General features: G+C 36.5%; 1 protein-coding gene across 3 annotated transcripts in view; it reads left to right on the top strand.

Moving 5' to 3' along the window:
* The window catches only part of itga3a (integrin, alpha 3a), a 38986-nt gene extending 19982 nt beyond the window's left edge, over positions 1-19004 (top strand). Inside the window, exons 11-26 of one of the 3 annotated variants that reach the window (XM_073857203.1) lie at positions 166-233; positions 377-504; positions 636-785; positions 906-1003; positions 1264-1432; positions 7287-7364; positions 7577-7656; positions 7888-7965; positions 8158-8260; positions 10662-10841; positions 11072-11188; positions 11360-11473; positions 14662-14757; positions 14913-15038; positions 16850-16997; positions 18069-18209. In XM_073857203.1, coding sequence (XP_073713304.1) covers positions 166-233; positions 377-504; positions 636-785; positions 906-1003; positions 1264-1432; positions 7287-7364; positions 7577-7656; positions 7888-7965; positions 8158-8260; positions 10662-10841; positions 11072-11188; positions 11360-11473; positions 14662-14757; positions 14913-15038; positions 16850-16960 — 1696 coding nt within the window. In that variant the 3' untranslated portion in view covers positions 16961-16997; positions 18069-18209. Of the gene's footprint in view, positions 1-165; positions 234-376; positions 505-635; positions 786-905; positions 1004-1263; positions 1433-7286; positions 7365-7576; positions 7657-7887; positions 7966-8157; positions 8261-10661; positions 10842-11071; positions 11189-11359; positions 11474-14661; positions 14758-14912; positions 15039-16849; positions 17002-18068 lie in introns of all 3 variants that reach the window. The other 2 variants (XM_073857204.1, XM_073857202.1) reach the window with 2 other exon arrangements.
* Positions 19005-19259: the final 255 nt, after the last annotated feature.

Raw genomic sequence — 19259 nt, 5'->3', positions numbered from 1 at the left:
CTGGTTTTGTGGTCCAGGGTCACGAAGAAAGTACACTTAACTTTTGAATTTTTAGATACATTACACAAACAACTTTTATATAGAAAATGTTGGCATTATCCCATGCCTCTATTTTCTCCACTGTGAATTAAAGTCTACAATAATTGCTTTGTTTTCTTGTTACAGTATTAAGGCAGTAATCTGTCTCTCCTACACACTAAGTACTGGCAGTACCAGTTCCCAGAAGAGTATTAGTAAGTGCCACATCACAATGCATTATCCTAAATACGCATCCAACCTTCCAACAAGCATGATTCAATGTGCTGATTTATTTCCCGAGTGTCAGGATTCAAATCCGACATGAGGTCGTTCTAATAAAGCTCTGTTATTTTGTCAGCTTTTCAGTATACAGTGGAAGCCGATGCGTTTCAACGGAGTCCACGCGTTCGTTTCCTTGACAACAAAGAGGGCAGAATGTCCGTTAATCCGTCTGGCGAATGTCGTACTCTGAAGCTCGAGCTGGTGGTATGAAACAAGGCTGTCCTTGAAACTGTCATCTTATTAAAGTGCTCTTTGAAACAGAAGCTCAAGTATGATTTTAAAATATGGTATATCAGTTATAAGATACTTAATGTCTCTGTATCTGACTTTCACAGTCCAAGACGATCCAAGACAAAGTGGCTGCAATAGTTTTCTCCCTGACCTTGGCTTTGGTGGAACCTCCGCCCTCAGCTGGAGGGTCGGTGGAGGACCTCAGTCCATTTCCTGTGATCAGCCAGAAGGAAGCTCTGATTGGCAAAACCGAGGTATGACGCAGTTTGTTTTGGCTGCAACGCAAATCCTGTTTTATTAGACACATAATGTCTACACTTCAGCACCTGGCCATGTTTTCAGCTCTGTGCAACCAATGCCGTCTCATTCTTTAGATTCACATTCTGAAAGCCTGTGGAGAGGATAACAAATGTGAGAGCAACCTTCAAATGACGGCTGTGTACACAGATGAGCAGAACAGGCCGTTTCCCACGTAAGTCACGTACGCTCTGTATCACTCTTCATGTGAAATAGATGATTCAGTGCTTGCATTTCACAGACTGAACATAACCTATAATGCTACAGAGAATGTAGCCAAACAGTTTTTACTTCCTCCTGTCCATAGTTTAGACCATTATGTTTATTATATAGTTATCTTACAGATCTCTAATCTGATTGGCTGCTGGGAGAGTCAGCTCCCAGCTGATAATATTGATGATGTTGGTTTATTATTAAATGTGTGTGTTTCTACAGGCAGGACGGCAAGCAAATGTTTCAGTACACTACTGAAGTAAAGAAGTTGAGGTTGATGATAAATGTGACCAACACTAAATCAGGAGACAAGATAGCAGAAAATGCTTACAGTGCTCTTCTAAATGTCACTATTCCCCCTTCGCTCAGCTTCTCTAGTCTGAGCCCAAAGGTATGAAGCAAAGACCTTTAGCTCATTAAAGTTTATTAATTACATCTCACTTCCTTCTAAAGTTTTCAATAATCTTCACACAGTACATAACAGTTCCCCGTGTAATGCTATTCATCAATGCAATGAAAAAATCATGTTTACACTTTACTTGAAGGGGTGACATGACACCTTCATAATCATAACATGACATGTGTCATGGACATGAAGGAGACTTCATGACAACAGTCATTAAGTGTCATTTGTTCAATTATGTCATTTTTAATGCAAAGATGACATTGTTTGAGATGTCTTTGTTATGACAACTTGACATAAACCAATACATCACAACTTGTCATAAATCTCCCATAAACATGACATGGCAGAATAATTAGGAAACTACCTAGCTTTATGGGTTAACATTACATTAAATTGTCATTTAAATGTCATTAAGTGTTAATACTATGTCAAATAATTTTAAATACCTTAACAAAATGCAACAGAGATGTCAAAAGATTATACTTAACTTTATGGGCTCTATTTTAACAATCTAAGCGCATTGTCTAAAGTGCACGGCACACGGTCTAAATGGGCGTGTCCTATTACACTTTTGCTAATTTAACGACGGGAAAAATGGTTTGTGCACCGAGCGCATGGTCGAAAAGGGTTGTTCATATTTTCCTAATGAGTAATGGGTGTGTTTTGGGCGTATTGTGCAATAAACCGATGAGAGTCTTATTTCTCATCCCCTTTAAAAGCCAGTTGCACTGGCGCTATGTCTAATCCCTATTTAGATGACGTACTTTGTAAACTGAAAAACTAAGTGGAGGAAGAGGACCCCCAGTTTAAATGTTAAAAAATGTGTTGTTTTCATTTTTTTTTTTTTAAATTTTAATTTTTTGGATTAAAACCTTTAAAAAGAGGTTTCCTTTAGTCATAGTAAAAATAGCAGACTTTAAATTGCTGTAAATGTATTGATATCATACATAATCATTGTAATCTCATAAAATAATTTGCGTTTCAGCACTAGAGAAGCGGCATGGGATTTTTACAAAGCATTACTTAAAATGTTTCTCATCTCATCATATCCACAGGTACAGTGTCATCATATACAATAAATCCATGAGGTAGCATTTAAAAAAAACATTTAAAAACAGATGCATTTGCTTAAAGCAAAGCATTTATTTACTTACCAGGCTGCAGGTGAAGCAGCTCTTTGCGCCTTCTAACGTCTCATAATTAGTCCTCATTTATGTCCAAGAGCCTCAATAATAATCTTTTACATTCAATCCTTTAATCTTTCATATTTTAAAGCATTTTTGTGCTGCTGCGCACTCATGTATGTGATAAGCAAACCCGCGTTGTCATCCCGTTTATAGGCGCATATTACTAATGCGCTCTTTAAATAACAAAAAACATATTGCGCCATTGACTTAGACCAGGTTTTAGTTAGTCAATGGCATAGTCTATTTTAGTTGCCTCAAAATAGCAACGTGCCAACAATGCGCCTGAGCACACCTCGTTTTCAGGCCAGAACGCCCATGGGCACAAAAGTGGGCACAAATGCATTTGCTATTTAAACAACGTAGCGCTAACGTTAAAATGATCATTGCGCAGGGTTGAAACTAGCAAAAGACACTTGCGTCGCGCATTGTGCCAGGTGTATGATAGAGCCCTATATGTGCACATGCACAATACATAAAAAACTGACAACTAACAGAACTTCTTCACACAGAGGGTTGTGAAATTTTCTGACATAGAAGAAAAAACTAACAAAACATTTAAAGGGGCCGTGAATTGGTCGATTTTATTGCTTTATGACGTTGATTGATGTCTACTTATGCATTTCGCGTTGTTTTTACATTCAAAAACATCAAAAGCAATAAGTAATAGGCTATTTTGTAACATGGATTAGTGGCTGTCTTGAGAAATGGTTCATTTGAAGGGGCGGGCCGCATTGAAGACCTGAACGTAAACACCCACTGCTATGATTGGACAGCTTCATTCCCCGTCATTACATGTAGGGAAATGTTTTAAAAACATTAATGTGATAAAAATAGCAGCCGAACACAAATATGTTTGAGACACAAAAGATTCTGGGTGCTAAACATGATACACATAAATGACAATACGTATATTAAAGTAGAAACAAAACTCGACGTGACTAAATTACCGTATAAAACACAGTAAGCGTGCATCCTAATCTAAACTGCGGCTAATAAATCCCTATCAATAACTTTGTATATTTCTATTGTGCTTGTGAGGTTGCTTTTACATTCACGTAATGTTAAATACCACAGTTATATGATAAAAAATAAGCTTTGTTGAGTGTTTGACCTTTCAAACGCAACTTGCCTAAATTACCGTATACAACACAGTAAACGGGCATCAGAATCTAAACTGCGGTTGATAAATCCTTCCTTATAACTAACTTTGTATATTTCTACCTTTAAATTACAGTCGTATTGTTAAGTGTTGTACCTTTATTAATCGTTTAATGTTTTTAGTAAATTAAAACAGTCAACAAACGTATTTAGACACGGATGTTACAACAGGACATCAAGCAATCTCTTTTAACAAAGCAATAGTGAAACGCAGTAACTTAAATAAAGTAAAATGTCTTACTGTGAATTATACTGCTGTGTCATTGTTGTCAGATCCAATATAAGTGGTGCTTCTGACTGAGTCTCTCTGCAAATCCAGCATCGACTTCTTTACAAATGAATCCATGTCCACAACGTTAACAAACGCTCCCCACACGAGCTGGAACTTCTTCAAAAGCAAACTTTATCCAAGCATATTGCTAATGTTAAGTTCCAAGCCTCCGAATTGAAGTATTTAGCTTCTGTGTTGTTCCCACGCGGTTCTTTCACAACCGAAAAAGCGTTTCCATGGTATCATAACAGATCACCGCGTCAAAATAAAAGTCTCTCAGAAAAAATGTATTTAAAAAGTCATTTTGGTTAAATTTGTCAATCTTTAAAGACATGTTTACTTACTGAGACACACGTGTCACGCGAAGCTGTGGGCGGGGCTACAAAAGTAGACTTGTCCTTTTGGTTATGGGGAGGTGTTTCAATTCTACTTTGACGTCATAGATTTCCGAATTTTAGACTGGAGTTTTTAGCTGGCTTGGTGCCAAAGACGGTTATATTTCAGTAGCACGGACGTTTTCAGTTCTGAAACTTGCAGGATGTTCATTTAAGTATGATGACCTCTTATATAACAAATTATCAAGTTAAAATTGAGTTTTTGATTCACCGCTCCTTTAATTAATTAATTTAATGTTATTAACTGTTTTGGCAGTGATATGGTCTCAGTGCAGCATGGCTTAACCCATTATTGTACTGTTTTCATTTAATTTTAGGTGAAACAAATGCAATAAAATATAATTTTATCAATTTTAATTATTTTTATTTTTATTGAATGATTGATTTTATTTATTAAACACATGAAGGAAAGAATACAAACAAAAGAATGTTCATGACACTGTAATAAAACTATAGAGTATTAACACTAAATGTCATTTTAATGACAAATTCAATTTGTGTCATTGCTAAAAAGTGGCCAGTTATGTTGTCTTGGTAATGTTAAGTTGTCATGACAAGTTATGATTTTTGGTTAATGTCAAGTTTTCATAACAAAGGCATCTCAAACAACGTCCTTTTTGCATTAAACATGACATAATTGAACAAATGACACCTAATGACAGTTGTCATAAATGTTCATAAAATCTTCATGTTCATGGCACGTTTCATGTCATGATTATGAAGGTGCCATGTCAGTCTTATGAACACCCCTTCAAGTAAAGTGTTACCATTTATTCTAATGCGCCTTTGTTATGGATGTTTTATTTAATTATCGTAATAACAGTAAATTAGGCATGATTACATGTAACTGACCTTAAACCAAACTCTAATCCTAACCCTAACACTATAGTAAGTACATGTTGTTAATTATAACTAATCTACACTTACACAACAAGGGAGCATTCACAGTCATCATTTTAATTTTATTAATATAGCGCTTTTCACAACTGTTTAATTGTAATGTAAGCAGATTTACATTAATAGATGCAGGAAAAAACACAGAAAAGACATAAAACATAAGCAACAAAATACAGCGGTTAAGATTAAGAGGGTGTTAAATTAAGCCAATGTCAGCAGACTCCCCAAGGGTTGAAAAACCTCACTAGGGGAAAACCCCTGTGGACGAAAAGTCCTAGGGGGAAAAAAACCCTTGGGAGAGAGCCAGACATAGCTGATTCTATAGAGAATATATTATATAATAGGTAGGATTTTTTTTACAATTGTACGGGGATTAAAACATAATATATAGGTATATATACACAGATAAACATGACAATAAGAATACTGTATAACTAAATTAACGTCCACACTAACGGACCATATTGATAATGTTATGGTAATTCTAAGCTCATATACTGCAGTGTTACAGTCACAAACCTGCCGGTGTCTTACACTTTCAATGCTAAACATCTTTCCTACAAAATCTGACTAAAGAAGCTGCATAAAATATTTAAAAAATAATGGTGCACTTGTTGCTGGAATACAAAGAATATAATCTTGCTCAGCTTGCTGATACTATGAATTTATAAAATACTCAATAGATAATTTTACAGGATGGTCTAGAAGCACTTCATGTTTTAGTTTTTTAACACCGAACAAAATATTAATATTACTATTAATTAATATTAGAACAAAATACAAATCAAATAAAAAAATAAAATAAATGTGAACTAAAAAACTTTCAAAAACAACAGGAAGTGCATCGGGAGATATCTTGCAAAATTGTCTAGTATATCCCACTCTAAAAACACTCCTGCCTGCATTCGTCTTTAATTAGGCCATTAAAACCTGCGTCACAAACAAAAATAGCCAAATAATGTTTGGGAAACTGCCAGAGATTGTATTTGAGAGTATGCTTCATTTATGAGCTGGAAAATTGCTCTAAAAGTGATCTTAAAGATATCGTTCCTTATATCTTTATCATTATAATTGTGAGGTGAACTCCACTATTCTTTTTCTTTAAAATGATTTTTATTTTTTATAGTTATTGTTAAGGTTATCATCTATAATGTCCTTTAAAATACAGTATAACCAAAAACAAAATGGCACATGATATTAGCCCATAGAAATATATTAGAGTTCTGCTGTATATATCATCATAAATAGTATATCAGCTTATATAACATCAGGATCTGATGCATCCAGTGTAAACACTGTTTGATTGTCAAATGTTTACGGTAAGCGAGCGAACTGGCGTATTAAAACAGTATTAAACTACTGTGTTTGTCTATCAGCTGTTTATGTAACAGCTTCAAATGAGGCTCATCCAGTCACATTTATAATTGTATTTCTGTTTCGAGTCTTTGTGTTTTTGAACTCAAGTGTTATATAATGCCAGATTTGCACTGATGCAAGACTTATCATTTGTTTGCTATGAATAATCTCATTATTTGTTTGCAAGTTCCAGATAAAAATAAAAGTAATCAAATTTGATGACTCTTGCATTCACACTCTTGCATGGGCATTAGTAAACATACATCAAAAACCAGTATTACTACAAGGCTGTGCAATAGGCCACATAAATTATTGAGTTGAAATTTTTCTTTAGCAAAAAAAAAAAAACACAATTATATTGGGATTTATCATTACATTGTGATCATTACTATTTTATGATGTAAGATGTTGGTCATACGACGGAGGTAACCGGCCTCATTAATATAAAGTGAATTACCGGTACTGTATGCCGCTTGAGGTTAATGGGGTCCTGTTTATTGGCCCTTATTTTTTTTGTATTGTACACGTGTACATTATAATCTCTTTATTCAGCTCATGTCTTTGTATTCCTGCAGGATTTGAGTGTTGAGGCGTCTCCTGATGCGCCTTATCTTCTGTGCAGACTTGGAGACCCTTTTAAAACCGATCAGAGGGTGCGTTCTTATAAGTGAACTTCATTTATAGATATATTTAGCTACACTGTAATGCACATATTACACTTGGTGCAACAACCGTATCAGATGGATATTTGGTATTAGTAACTGAATTGAAGTATGGTAGTAATGAATTGCACTAGTAGAAGCGATGCAGTGAATTTAAAGATAGATTAAGTGTTCAATTTGTTGCCGTCGCTGCTTTTTCACAGGTTGAGATTGAGATCACCTTCGAAACGACAGGAATCACGATAGACACGGAGAAGATTGGGACCGAACTGCAGCTCTCAACGTACAATATGATTTTTTTATTTATTTGGAGAGGTGTTTTGCACTTGAGCTAAGAACAGAAGCTAATATTTGCATTAAAGAGACGTATATTAAATACAACTGACATTGCCACAGCTGTTTTTCTGCTCAGCTTACATTAGAATGCATAAACATTGCAAGTTGCAGTGATTTGTTGGATATGGTTTGGATTCAGACACTAGCTTATTACAAGTATGTCTTTTGCACTTTTCAGCCAGAGCGATCAGAATGATCTATGGCCTCTTTCAAGAGTGCTGATGGTGGAGTACAACCTACGGCCTACCTTTAGTGTGTGAGTTACGCACTATTTTATGCTTAAAGCATTTTAACACATCTTCACTGCTTTTCAAAGTAATGACTCATATTACAACTGTGAATTTTGCATTTTAACCAGGTACTTTATACACTTTTTGTACCTTCAGCAGGATTTACATATTAATCTTGTGTGTTACACATATTCAAAAGTTTTCATTGTTTCTTTTAGCGTTCCTTATACGTACAGGGCAGAATTCAGTGGCAAAGTAGTTGGGGAATCAGCCATAAAATCCACCAGAGATATCGGAAGCCCAGTGGAATTTAACATTACGGTAACACCATTTTAACACTAAACATAGTTCAAAACTGCACCAATACATGATTTAAATTGAACTGGATTAACAGTAGCTTATACTCTAAAACATGCTGGGTTATTTTCTGCCTAGCATCGGGTCAAAATGGGACGTACCCACCCCGTTGGGTTAAAGGCGGGGTCCATGATCTCTGAAAGCCAATGTTGATATTTGAAATCACCTAAATAAACACACCCCTACCCCAATAGAATCTGGACCTTCATTTGATAGACCCGCTCCACACATACGCAACCCAGGCAACGATGTCGGTTAGTAGACATGCCTCTTACTGCTGATTGGCTAAAAGTGTGTTTTCCAAAGTGTTTTTTGGATATTGTGCACCCCGCCTTTAAATGATCCTAGAAAATGTTTATAATGAATAGAGCGGTTTTGGCTGAGGTTTGGACGTGTGGTGCTGGCCCGAGAATTTTCGGGTGTTTGTTGTATCACCCGCCACCTCTACAATGGCTGCATAGGTGCACTGGAACAATCCTTCCTAAAATGCATTTAACTTTTGTTTACAAAGACGTGAAACTCATCGAGTGGTCAGGGATGTTCACTGATATGCTCACACAAAAATTGCTGCAAAAGACGCTTTCCAACAGGTTTCATCGTAGTTTTTGCCAACTCCATTGACCTGTATTAGATGTGCTGTGATGTACCGTATTACTCCTGGCTGGAGTGTCTATTATTCAAGCTCTCAGCGGAAGAATGTACGGGTGTGAGGCGTTTGGAAAAATAGGTCCACAAGTTTACAACGAATGCTAAAACACCTGTTGGAAAACATCTTTTGCAGGGATTTTTGTGTGAGCATATCAGTGAACACCCCTGACCATCACGTCTTTGTAAACAAAAGTTTAATGCATTTTAGGAAGGATTGTTCCAGTGCACCTATACAGCCATTGTAGAGGTGGTGGGGTGATACAACAGAAATCGAAAATTCTCGGGCCAGCATCATATGTCCAAATTTCAGTCAAAGCCATTCTATTTCATCATAAACAATCTGAAAACAGGGCTTTAAGTGTAAAATACTGAACTTGTCCTTTAAAACAACCCAGCACTTTGGGTTGAAACAACCCAGCATAGGTTAAAGGTATAGTTCACAAAAAATGAAAATTTTTTCATCATTTCCTCACTCTCATGTTGTTACAAACCTGTGTGAATTTATTTGTTCTGATGAACATGAAAGGAGATATTTTGAGGATTGTTTGTGAGCCCCATTCACTTTCATAGTAGGATAAAAGAATAATGGGGCTCACACACTGTTTGATTATGAACATTCTACAAAATATCTTCATTCGTGTTCATCAGAACAAAGAAATTTTACAGGTTTGTAACAACATGAGAGTGAGGAAATGATGGCAAAATGTTCATTTTTGGGTGAACTATCCCTTTAAACCAGTGGTTCTCAAACTTTGGGGTGCCAGGGGGGCCCAGTTTTGTGACATTTTATAAAATACGTAAGGAATAATTGACGACAGGCCATTGAATTGTACGAAAATAATGCACACCCAAGGTGGTAATGCTGCACGACGCAAAGCGGAGCTGTTTCACTGTGGGCGTGCATTATTTGCAAATAGTTTAAAGGACCGAAGTCAATTATTCCTCTCATACCACCGTTACCCCAAACATTACTCTGGTGGTTAATTTTAAAACACTTGACAAGTTAGGTGTGCGCTTTACAGAAAAATAATCAACACCCATGGAACATTTCTCAGAATTAAGCATTCAACAGCCCTGTGGTATAAATGTATATTGTGTACATGTATAATTGAATATATTTTTTGTTTAATTTAAATTCTGTTTAATTTAAAGTTTGAGATTATTGTATGTCATAAATCTATGGGGGGACGAAGGAATGGGTGCACGCCAGAAAGTTTGAGAACCACTGGGTTAAATTACAAACTAAGCGGGTTGGGTTTTATCCTTTTTGACCCAATGCTGGGTTAAAAATAACCCTGCATTTTTTAGCGTTGTTTAGCGTGATGTGAATTCATCAAATCAAAGATCCATAACCGTCTGCTAAAATGAACATCTGTACCAATTTGCATGTTTTCTTACCACTAAGATCTCAGTTTAAACAGTACGACTAGATGTTTATTCGAAATGCTTAAAGGTTTAGATTTCTCTAGCAATTCATATGGCTACACATGCATAAAGTATTACTCACATATTACAAATATTTCTCACCAGAAAAAAACATGAGTAACAAAATCACGATGAGTTCTCACGTTTTGTGCTTCTTACCCTTTCACCAAAACACCGACTGATGGTGTAAAATAAACAATATAATATTTCGCACACAGAGATTTTAATAAATATAACGCACAACACAGTTTAAAATTCAGTTGGGTGTGTTTCTTTTGCTTTACATCTGCAGGTGGCCCTTTCAGGGAAACCTCTTTCAGAAAATCTGGGTTATCTAGAAGTGATCCTTCAATGGCCTTATCAAGTGGCTAATGGAAAGTGGCTACTTTATCTGACAGAAATCCAGATGACAGGAACCTCCAAACCGTTCTGTGTTCCTGCAGGAAGCATCATAAATCCCTTAAATTTTTTAGTAAGTCACTTAATGTACGACTCTAGCAGTTTTTGTATTTTGCAATGCAGAGATTATGAGAGAGTACTGGTTAGCTGAATAAAAATGTTGTCATAATTGATTTACTCTCATGTCTTTCAAAATGATTTTCTTAAGGGAGAAGTTTGAAGGAAGGTTTTTTTAATACAATCAAAGTAAATAGTGAGTGAGAGTGTTAATTATATGTGGGTGGTGGTGCGTCCTATTGATAGGTGTCAGATCGTGAGTCTAGAAGGAGAAAAAGAGACGAGGCCTCCGTTGAGGCCGAAGTATCCGAGCCAAAGGCCTCACTGAACCCACGGGGTGTCCCCAGGAAAACTGTCCGCCTGGTGAGTATATCGGTCTCCTCAACCATTGTTTAGTTGCTAGGCAACTGGATAATAATGGCATGCCTTCTCTGATAGTTTGCATGATCAAGTATGCAACAGAGACTTGAGAGGTTTTACAAAAATTAAGGGTGTTTTTTTTTGTCACTCCTTGTTGACTCCTCGCAATGTCAGGACTGCACCACAGGTACTGCTCTCTGTCAAACCTTTACCTGCCCTCTGCGAGACATGAAGAGCAAAGCCACACTCACTGTCAGAGCACGATTATGGAACAGCACCATGCTTGAGGTCAGATTTCTTCTGAAACTTCACCACATCTCATCTCATTACTGCAGGTTTACTGAAATTTTGTGTTAGATAAATCTGACAAATCTGATTTTCTAGTTTGTGCTAGTTTGATGTTTGATGAGGGTTGACATTTTTTGTTTAGGGTTCCCACTGTCGTGGAAAACTTATGCTCTTAGGAAAAAGGTACAAAAGATGTGATTGGGACGGTACCCTTTAAAAAGTTCCTAATACTGTATGTACCATACAGGTACAGATATACATAAGAGTTTGGTTCAAAAAATCAATAAATACATTTTGACTATTTGGGTAAAAATGTGTTTTCTATACCAAGAAAGTGACAAGATGAAAATCACTATTTTCTGTTTCAAACGTTCACATTGCATCTATAGGTTATAATTACATAAAAAATTCAAATCCATTATTTGATTTTCAAAGATTTATTATAAAAAAATTTCTGCAAAAAGCAATATCCATTAAGTTTTTTTTAATGCTATAAATCTATTGAATCAATATATAAATTAATCAAAGCATTTACTGTGTCATATTAAGAACACTGGCATTGTTGCTGTCATTCTTCGAACGTCGTCGCTGAACGTTTTTGACAGCGATAAAATGTTTTGGTCCTGCTTGATTTTTGTTGACTTCACATAAAATAATGGAACGTTTTTGTAAGATCCACTGTGGTCAATGTGTTAGCATGACAGAAGCATTATGCTGTCGTGTGAGAACAAGAAACAGCCGACATTTTTCCTTTGCCCGAGTGCCTCTCGCATAAATGGTACACGCCTCTTTCCCGCCACAGAAAAGCACCAAATGTTTATCAATGCCATCAAAAGTATTATTTTGTGTTTGTTTGTTTGTTGATCACGAAGTTCAAAGTAGATGAGGAAAACTAGGATTCTGTGTGTATCAACGCGCCACCATTGTTGTTTACAATGCGTCGAATGGTGCGCTGTAATAGGTTGATAGGAACCAAACTCTTCATATACAGGTATACATTTGGTACCAATGTGTACTTTTGAGGTACAAATACAATGAGGAAAATAAGTATTTGAACACTCTGCTATTTTGAAATCATGGAGGGGTCTGAAATTGTCATCGTAGGTGCATGTCCACTATGAGAGACATAATCTAAAAAAAATCCAGAAATCACAATTTATGATTTTTTAACTATTTATTTGTATGATACAGGTGCAAATAAGTATTTGAACACTTGTCTATCAGCTAGAACTCTGACTTTCAAAGACCTGTTAGTCTGCCTTTAAAATGTCCACCTCCACTCCATTTATTATCCTAAATTAGATGCACCTGTTTGAGGTCGTTAGCTGCATAAAGACACCTGTCCACCCCATACAATCAGTAAGAATCCAACTACTAACATGGCCAAGACCAAAGAGCTGTCCAAAGACACTAGAGACAAAATTGTACACCTCCACAAGGCTGGAAAGGGCTACAGTGAAATTGCCAAGCAGCTTGGTGAAAAAAGGTCCACTGTTGGAGCAATCATTTGAAAATAGAAGAAGCTAAACATGACCATCAATCTCCCTCAGACTGGGGCTCCATGCAAGATCTCACCTGGTGGGGTCTCAATGATCCCAAGAAAGAGAAATCAGCCTAGAACTACACGGGAGGAGCTGGTCAATGACCTGAAAAGAGCTGGGACCACCGTTTCCAATGTTATTGTTGTTAATACTCTAAGACGTCATGGTTTGAAATCATGCATGGCACGTAAGGTTCCCCTGCTTAAACCAGCACATGTCCAGGCCTGTTTTAAGTTTGCCAATGACCATTTGGATGATCCAGAGGAGTCATGGGAGAAAGTCATGTGGTCAGATGAGACCAAAATAAAACTTTATGTTCATAATTCCACTAAACGTGTTTGGAGGAAGAGGAATGATGAGTACCATCTCAAGAACACCATCCCTACTGTGAAGCATGGGGGGGTAGCATAATGCATTGGCGACTGCACTGTATTAAGGAGAGGATGACCGGGGCCATGTATTGCGAGATTTGGGGGAACAACCTCCTTCCCTCAGTTAGAGCATTGAAGATGGGTCGAGGCTGGGTCTTCCAACATGACAATGACCCGGAGCACACAGCCAGGATAACCAAGGAGTGGCTCTGTAAGAAGCATATCAAGGTTCTGGTGTGGCCTAGCAGTCTCCAGACCTAAACCCAATAGAGAATCTTTGGAGGGAGCTCAAACTCCATGTTTCTCAGCGACAGGCCAGAAACCTGACTGATCTAGAGAAGATCTGTGTGGAGGAGTGGGCCAAAATCCCTCCTGCAGTGTGCAAACCTGGTGAAAAACTACAGGAATCGTTTGACCTTTGTAATTGCAAACAAAGACTACTGTACCAAATATTAACATTGATTTTCTCAGGTGTTCAAATTTATTTGCAGCTGTATCATACAAATAAATACTTTAAAAATCATACATTGTGATTTCTGGATTTTTTTTAGATTATGTCTCTCACAGTGGACATGCACCTACGATGACAATTTCAGACCCCTTTCATGATTTCTAAGTGGGAGAACTTGCAAAATAGCAGAGTGTTTAAATACTTATTTTCCTCACTGTATGCACTCTTTAGGTATAAAGGTGTACTTTTTGAAAGGGTACCGTCCGAGTGACGGTTTTGTACCTAGTATGATATCAATGCCTTGAAAATGGGAAATTAATATAATTTCAAAAGTTTATGAGAAACTACTCAAGGACAATATTTTCAAGTGATTTTTTTCAAAAAAAAGTGAACATTGGTAAAAAAATGGGAACCCTGTTTGTTACACCATGTGTGGTGTTTTATTGTGCGTCGGTCATCATTTATTCACCTTTAAGTTGTTACAAACCTGTATACATTTCTTTGTTGTGCTGAACACAGAGGCAGATATTTGTAGTCAACAGGAAAACAGGAGCACCATTTACTTCCATAGCGGGAAAGAAAAATACTATGGAAGTCAATGGTGCCCCAAAAGAGTTTGGATACAAACATTACTCAAAATATCTTCCTTTATGTTCAGCAGAACAAAGAAATTTATAGAGATCTGTAACAACTTGAGGGTGAGTAAATGATGACAGAATTGTAATTTTTGGGTGAACTGTCCCTTTAAGTCACAAAGTGTTTTTTACATGTGCATCAGGATGTAGTGTTTTCTAAAGTTGTGAAAAATCATGTGTCTCCATATAGGACTACACTGCTGCGACAGTATCTGTACACGCCAATGCCACTCTGAGTTTAAAAACAGACAAAGCTACCATCAAGATGATCAATGACACCCGTGAGGTACTAACTCAACATCTTCCTTCTCTTTCTCCTAGAACTCGCTCCCGCATACATTTAGCATAAGTGAGGGAGAATCAAATAAATATGAAAATGAGGCAATTTTCCAGTATATGTTTCCCGGTTAATGACATCAAAGTTTTTTTTTCTGTGTTTAGTTCACAGTAGCTATAGATCCTGCAGTGACAGAAGATCTTCCATATGAAGCACCGCTATGGATTATCATTGTGTCTGTCCTGGCAGGAGTGCTGCTCCTGGGTCTGATTGTCATTCTCTTATGGAAGGTGAGGATCTGTTAAGCACTTTTTCATTGCATTCTCGCCTTAGTGTGTCATTCTGGATGCGATGACACCTGCAACATCACATCAACACCGTCAGAAAGGTGATGTTTTGTAACTGCACAAGGAGTCCCGTGGGCTTGAGAGGATCAACGACACACACTGCACACAGTTACTGCATCTTTTTTTAACAGTTACCTTTTATGTAATGTAGATAGATGCAGTACAATTGGGTTTGAAAGTCAATAGTGAAAATCTGGGTATCAAAGTGTCATCTCAACCTGGAAATAAAAAGTTGTCAAATAAGTTAAACGTACATAAGGTTATGCACTACATACAGTATATGGCACTAATGTTATGCACGATCATGCATGTAAATTTGATTGCACTGTGCATTACTTTAGGTCAGATTATATTTGCTCTAATGAAGGCACGTACTGTAAGATGGTTTTGGGGACATTTTTAGGTCATGCTGAATAACACGGATCATCAAGTTTTGCACAAACATGTGGAGCCTGTGCCATCTGGAACGTATGCTGTCATTAATGCAAATGAGGACATATTAAATATACAAATTATTTTCTTGTTAATTTTATTCAGCATTTAACTCAAATTGTTATGCTGTTAAGATCATTTATAAAAAAAAAAACATAAAATATAAAATTTGGAAGTTGCAAAATATACATTAAAGGGATTCTCCACCATTTTGAAAATATGCTCATTTTCCAGCACCCCTAGAGTTAAACATGTGATTTTTACCGTTTTGGAATCCATTCAGAGGATCTCTGGGTCTGGCGCTAGCACGTTTAGCATATCTTAGCATAATCCATTGAATCTGATTAGACCATTAGCATCGCGCTAAAAATAATAAAATAGTTTTGATATTTTTTTCTATTTAAAACTTGACTCTTCTGTAGTTACATCGTCTATTAAGACTGATGGAAAATTAATAGTTGCAATTTTCTAGGCCGATATGGCAATGATGTTACGCAGCGCCTGAAAATAGTCCCCTGCTATTGAAGGTAACCAAGGAGACTATTTTCGGGCAAAGCGAGATTATTATGCCAGAGTATAGTTCCTAACCATATCTGCCTAGAAAATAGCAACTTTTAATTTTCCGTCGGTCTTAGTACACGATGTAACTACAGAAGAGTCAAGTTTTAAATAGGAAAAATATCAAAGCTATTTTATATATATATAATATAAACTAATTATTTTTAGCGCGATGCTAATGGTCTAATTAAATGTAATGGATTATGCTAAACTATGCTAAAAGTGCTAACGCCAGACCCGGAGATCAGCTGAATGGATTCCAAAACGGTAAAAATCAAATGTTTAACTCTAGGGGAGCTGGAAAATGAGCATATTTTCAAAAAAAGTGTAGTGTCCCTTTTTTCAGACCCCATTGTAGAAATACAGACTAACAAATTTAATCCCTTGCTGAAAATCTGTAGGACAGTGCAAAAAACACAGTAAAAATATAGAGCATTTTTTTCAAATCAACACATATTTTTATATTACTTTAACTTAAAAAAAATTAAGTTAAACAATTTTAATTTATAATTTATATCAACTTTTTTTAAGCCAAAACTTAAAATAGTCAGTTAGATTGACATCATCATGAGGCATTTTTTTACAGTGTACACAATATACATTCAGTTAACTGTAAACTAAGGTATAAAGATTTGACAAGCATTTCTTTGTCTCTAATATATTGAATCTGCTGTATCCCAATTACAAACAACTATACTAACAGTTCAGTGGGTTAAATATCTTTTGTTTTGTTTGACTGCTCATATTTGAATCCTGTTCCCCAGTGTGGTTTCTTCAAGAGGGCCAACACCCGAGAGCTTTATGAGGCCAAAGCCCAGAAAGCCGAGATGAAAACGCAGCCATCAGAAAATGACCGGCTTACTGAGGACGACTGAGATTTTTCAGCCTTTCTGGGTCACCAGTTGCAAAGTTGTAGGTGTCACAGTCAACAGCTCTCGAGCTCAATACGCTTTACTTAATTAACAACAATATATTCTGCGTAAGCTCTGCTAAACAGTCTTTATCCTTTCCTTTTGCGCCATGAGACTTAACACCTCCCTTGCCTCTTTTTTTTTAGTCTAATCATTTCGCTCAAAGCACCAGAGGTTGTTTTTTTCCTGAAACAAATTGATACGTGATGCTTTTTGTTATGTCCTCAGGCAATAGATGCTGTTATCTTGGAAATACAAGGATGTCTTAAAAACAGCAACTGTATATCGCTTTAATCCAACTTGCGAAAGTCTTTTCTTCCCTTGACATGACTAATAATTTCCTTCTGCGATGCCATGTACTTTTCTTTATGGAGCTGTTAGAGGGATTTGCTTTCAACCGAGGCGGCAGACTTCTTCTTCTGCTCATTTCTTTTCTTGCAGTGCAAACAAGACTTTCTTTCCGCTTCGAAACTTGCTGCAGAATTCATCTCGGATTTTAATATGCTCACTGTTTCAATTTCTTCACAATTTCGGGTGACTTGAAGAATTGTTTTTCTCAGTTGTTATATAATGTATAAGACCCAATTACATCACTCACCGAGCGCAGCTTTCTCTCCTGGACTGATGTATTTATTATTCAGGCAGGATGTTTGGGAGAGGCACATCACAGGACTTGTCCCTTTAAAAAAAAAAAAAAAAGACAATCGTCTTTATTTTCATCACGATCATGAACCACTTGCCAGGAGGTTGCTGGTAGCATTAGACTTAGACTTTTGTTAAAAAAGAAAAAAATTCTAGTAAGTTATAGCAAGGTCTGTAGTGAATATTTAACTAGTTCAATTTTCAGCTTTAAAATATTTAACCAGATAGAAACTGTCCTTGTAAGTGCAGTGCCTATTTAAATGGGGAGTAAATGAATAAGCATTTAAATTGTAAATGTGCATACCTCCTAAAAGTTAAATTTTAAACAGATTTGGAGTGGTTCATGTAGATTTTACTGGTTTAAAAGCTTTACTGAATAAAACCTGTTTATCGTGGATGTGATAAATGCTGCTCTTATTTTCTCTTACAGAGTGGATTTTTTAAGCGCGCTGCCCATTTCCACACTTTGCAGAAATATCAAGGAGTGAGGATAAGTAAGAACGAACAGTACCAGGTAAATCAGGGCTTTTTGATCGTTGACCCCAAGAAGAAACACTGGATCACAAGCTGGACCGACAACAAGCAGTTTTACTGATGAAAGCGCTCTAATGCAGAAGTCTTTAGAGAAGGTTTTGTCTTCGAAAATCAATGCAACTCTTATTCGATTTGGTTTGAACTTTGTCTGGAAGCCACGTATAATTAATCCAAACAGAACTGTACAAACTGTTGTTTATTTTCTTCCTGTTTTATGTATGCTGGTCTGCTACCACCTTTGATTTTCTTTCTTTGGCATTTATCTCTGTGAGGATTTGTACATTACGTGCCCTAACTAAATATAGCGTTGTACTTTCTCTTCAGAATTTCTCGAAATCTGTTATGGTCATTTATGACTCACTCTTCTTTTGTGCCTCTGTTTTGTTGTTCGGTTCTTGCTTTATATATTTTATCAAGATTATCATCTTACATCATGTTTACGTGAAACAACACTGGGTTTATAAAAAGTCATCATTTTTGATAACAGCAAACTATATTCTTGAATGTTTATCGTGTCATTCAGAGGACAGTAAGATACAAAAATATTCACAGTATGCAGTTGAGACTGCTCTCAAACAGAGCTTGTTTTAGCTCCAATCTGATTTCCTCTGGGCTTTATTGTTCTCGGCTTCTGATCTTTTTTCAGTGAATTTCTCACTCAAGCTTTTGTATATCTTGTATGTGTCAGAGTGAAAATGTGATTCTTCAATTTGTCTTCTTAAATGACAGTAAAATTGTTGTAACCTGACTTTTGTGGATGAGATGTTGAAACAGTGAATTATTATTTTTGTATTTAAAACAAAATGTTTTATAAATTAAATGGCTGTTTACACGTCTTTGTTCATGTGACATGTTTAAAATAATCTTTTAAAATCCTGTGTAAATCTAGACAGGCTGCTTATCAATGCGGCCATTAGCTGTTAATAAAAGTGCTAGCTTAATAAAACACAACGATTGCATTGTGATGTTCTCCGAGCTCGTGTTACTAATTTTATGAGTAATGAACACAAATGTGATGATTTCTAATCCCGTTAAGCCTAACACCAGCGGGAAACTAATTGCATTAGAGTTTGAATGCATGTCAAAA

This window comes from Misgurnus anguillicaudatus, chromosome 19 (assembly GCF_027580225.2).
Source record: "Misgurnus anguillicaudatus chromosome 19, ASM2758022v2, whole genome shotgun sequence".
NCBI classification, from domain to species: domain Eukaryota; kingdom Metazoa; phylum Chordata; class Actinopteri; order Cypriniformes; family Cobitidae; genus Misgurnus; species Misgurnus anguillicaudatus.
The sequence above is the reverse complement of the archived record's forward strand: the minus strand, read 5'-3'. Positions and strand labels throughout refer to the sequence as shown.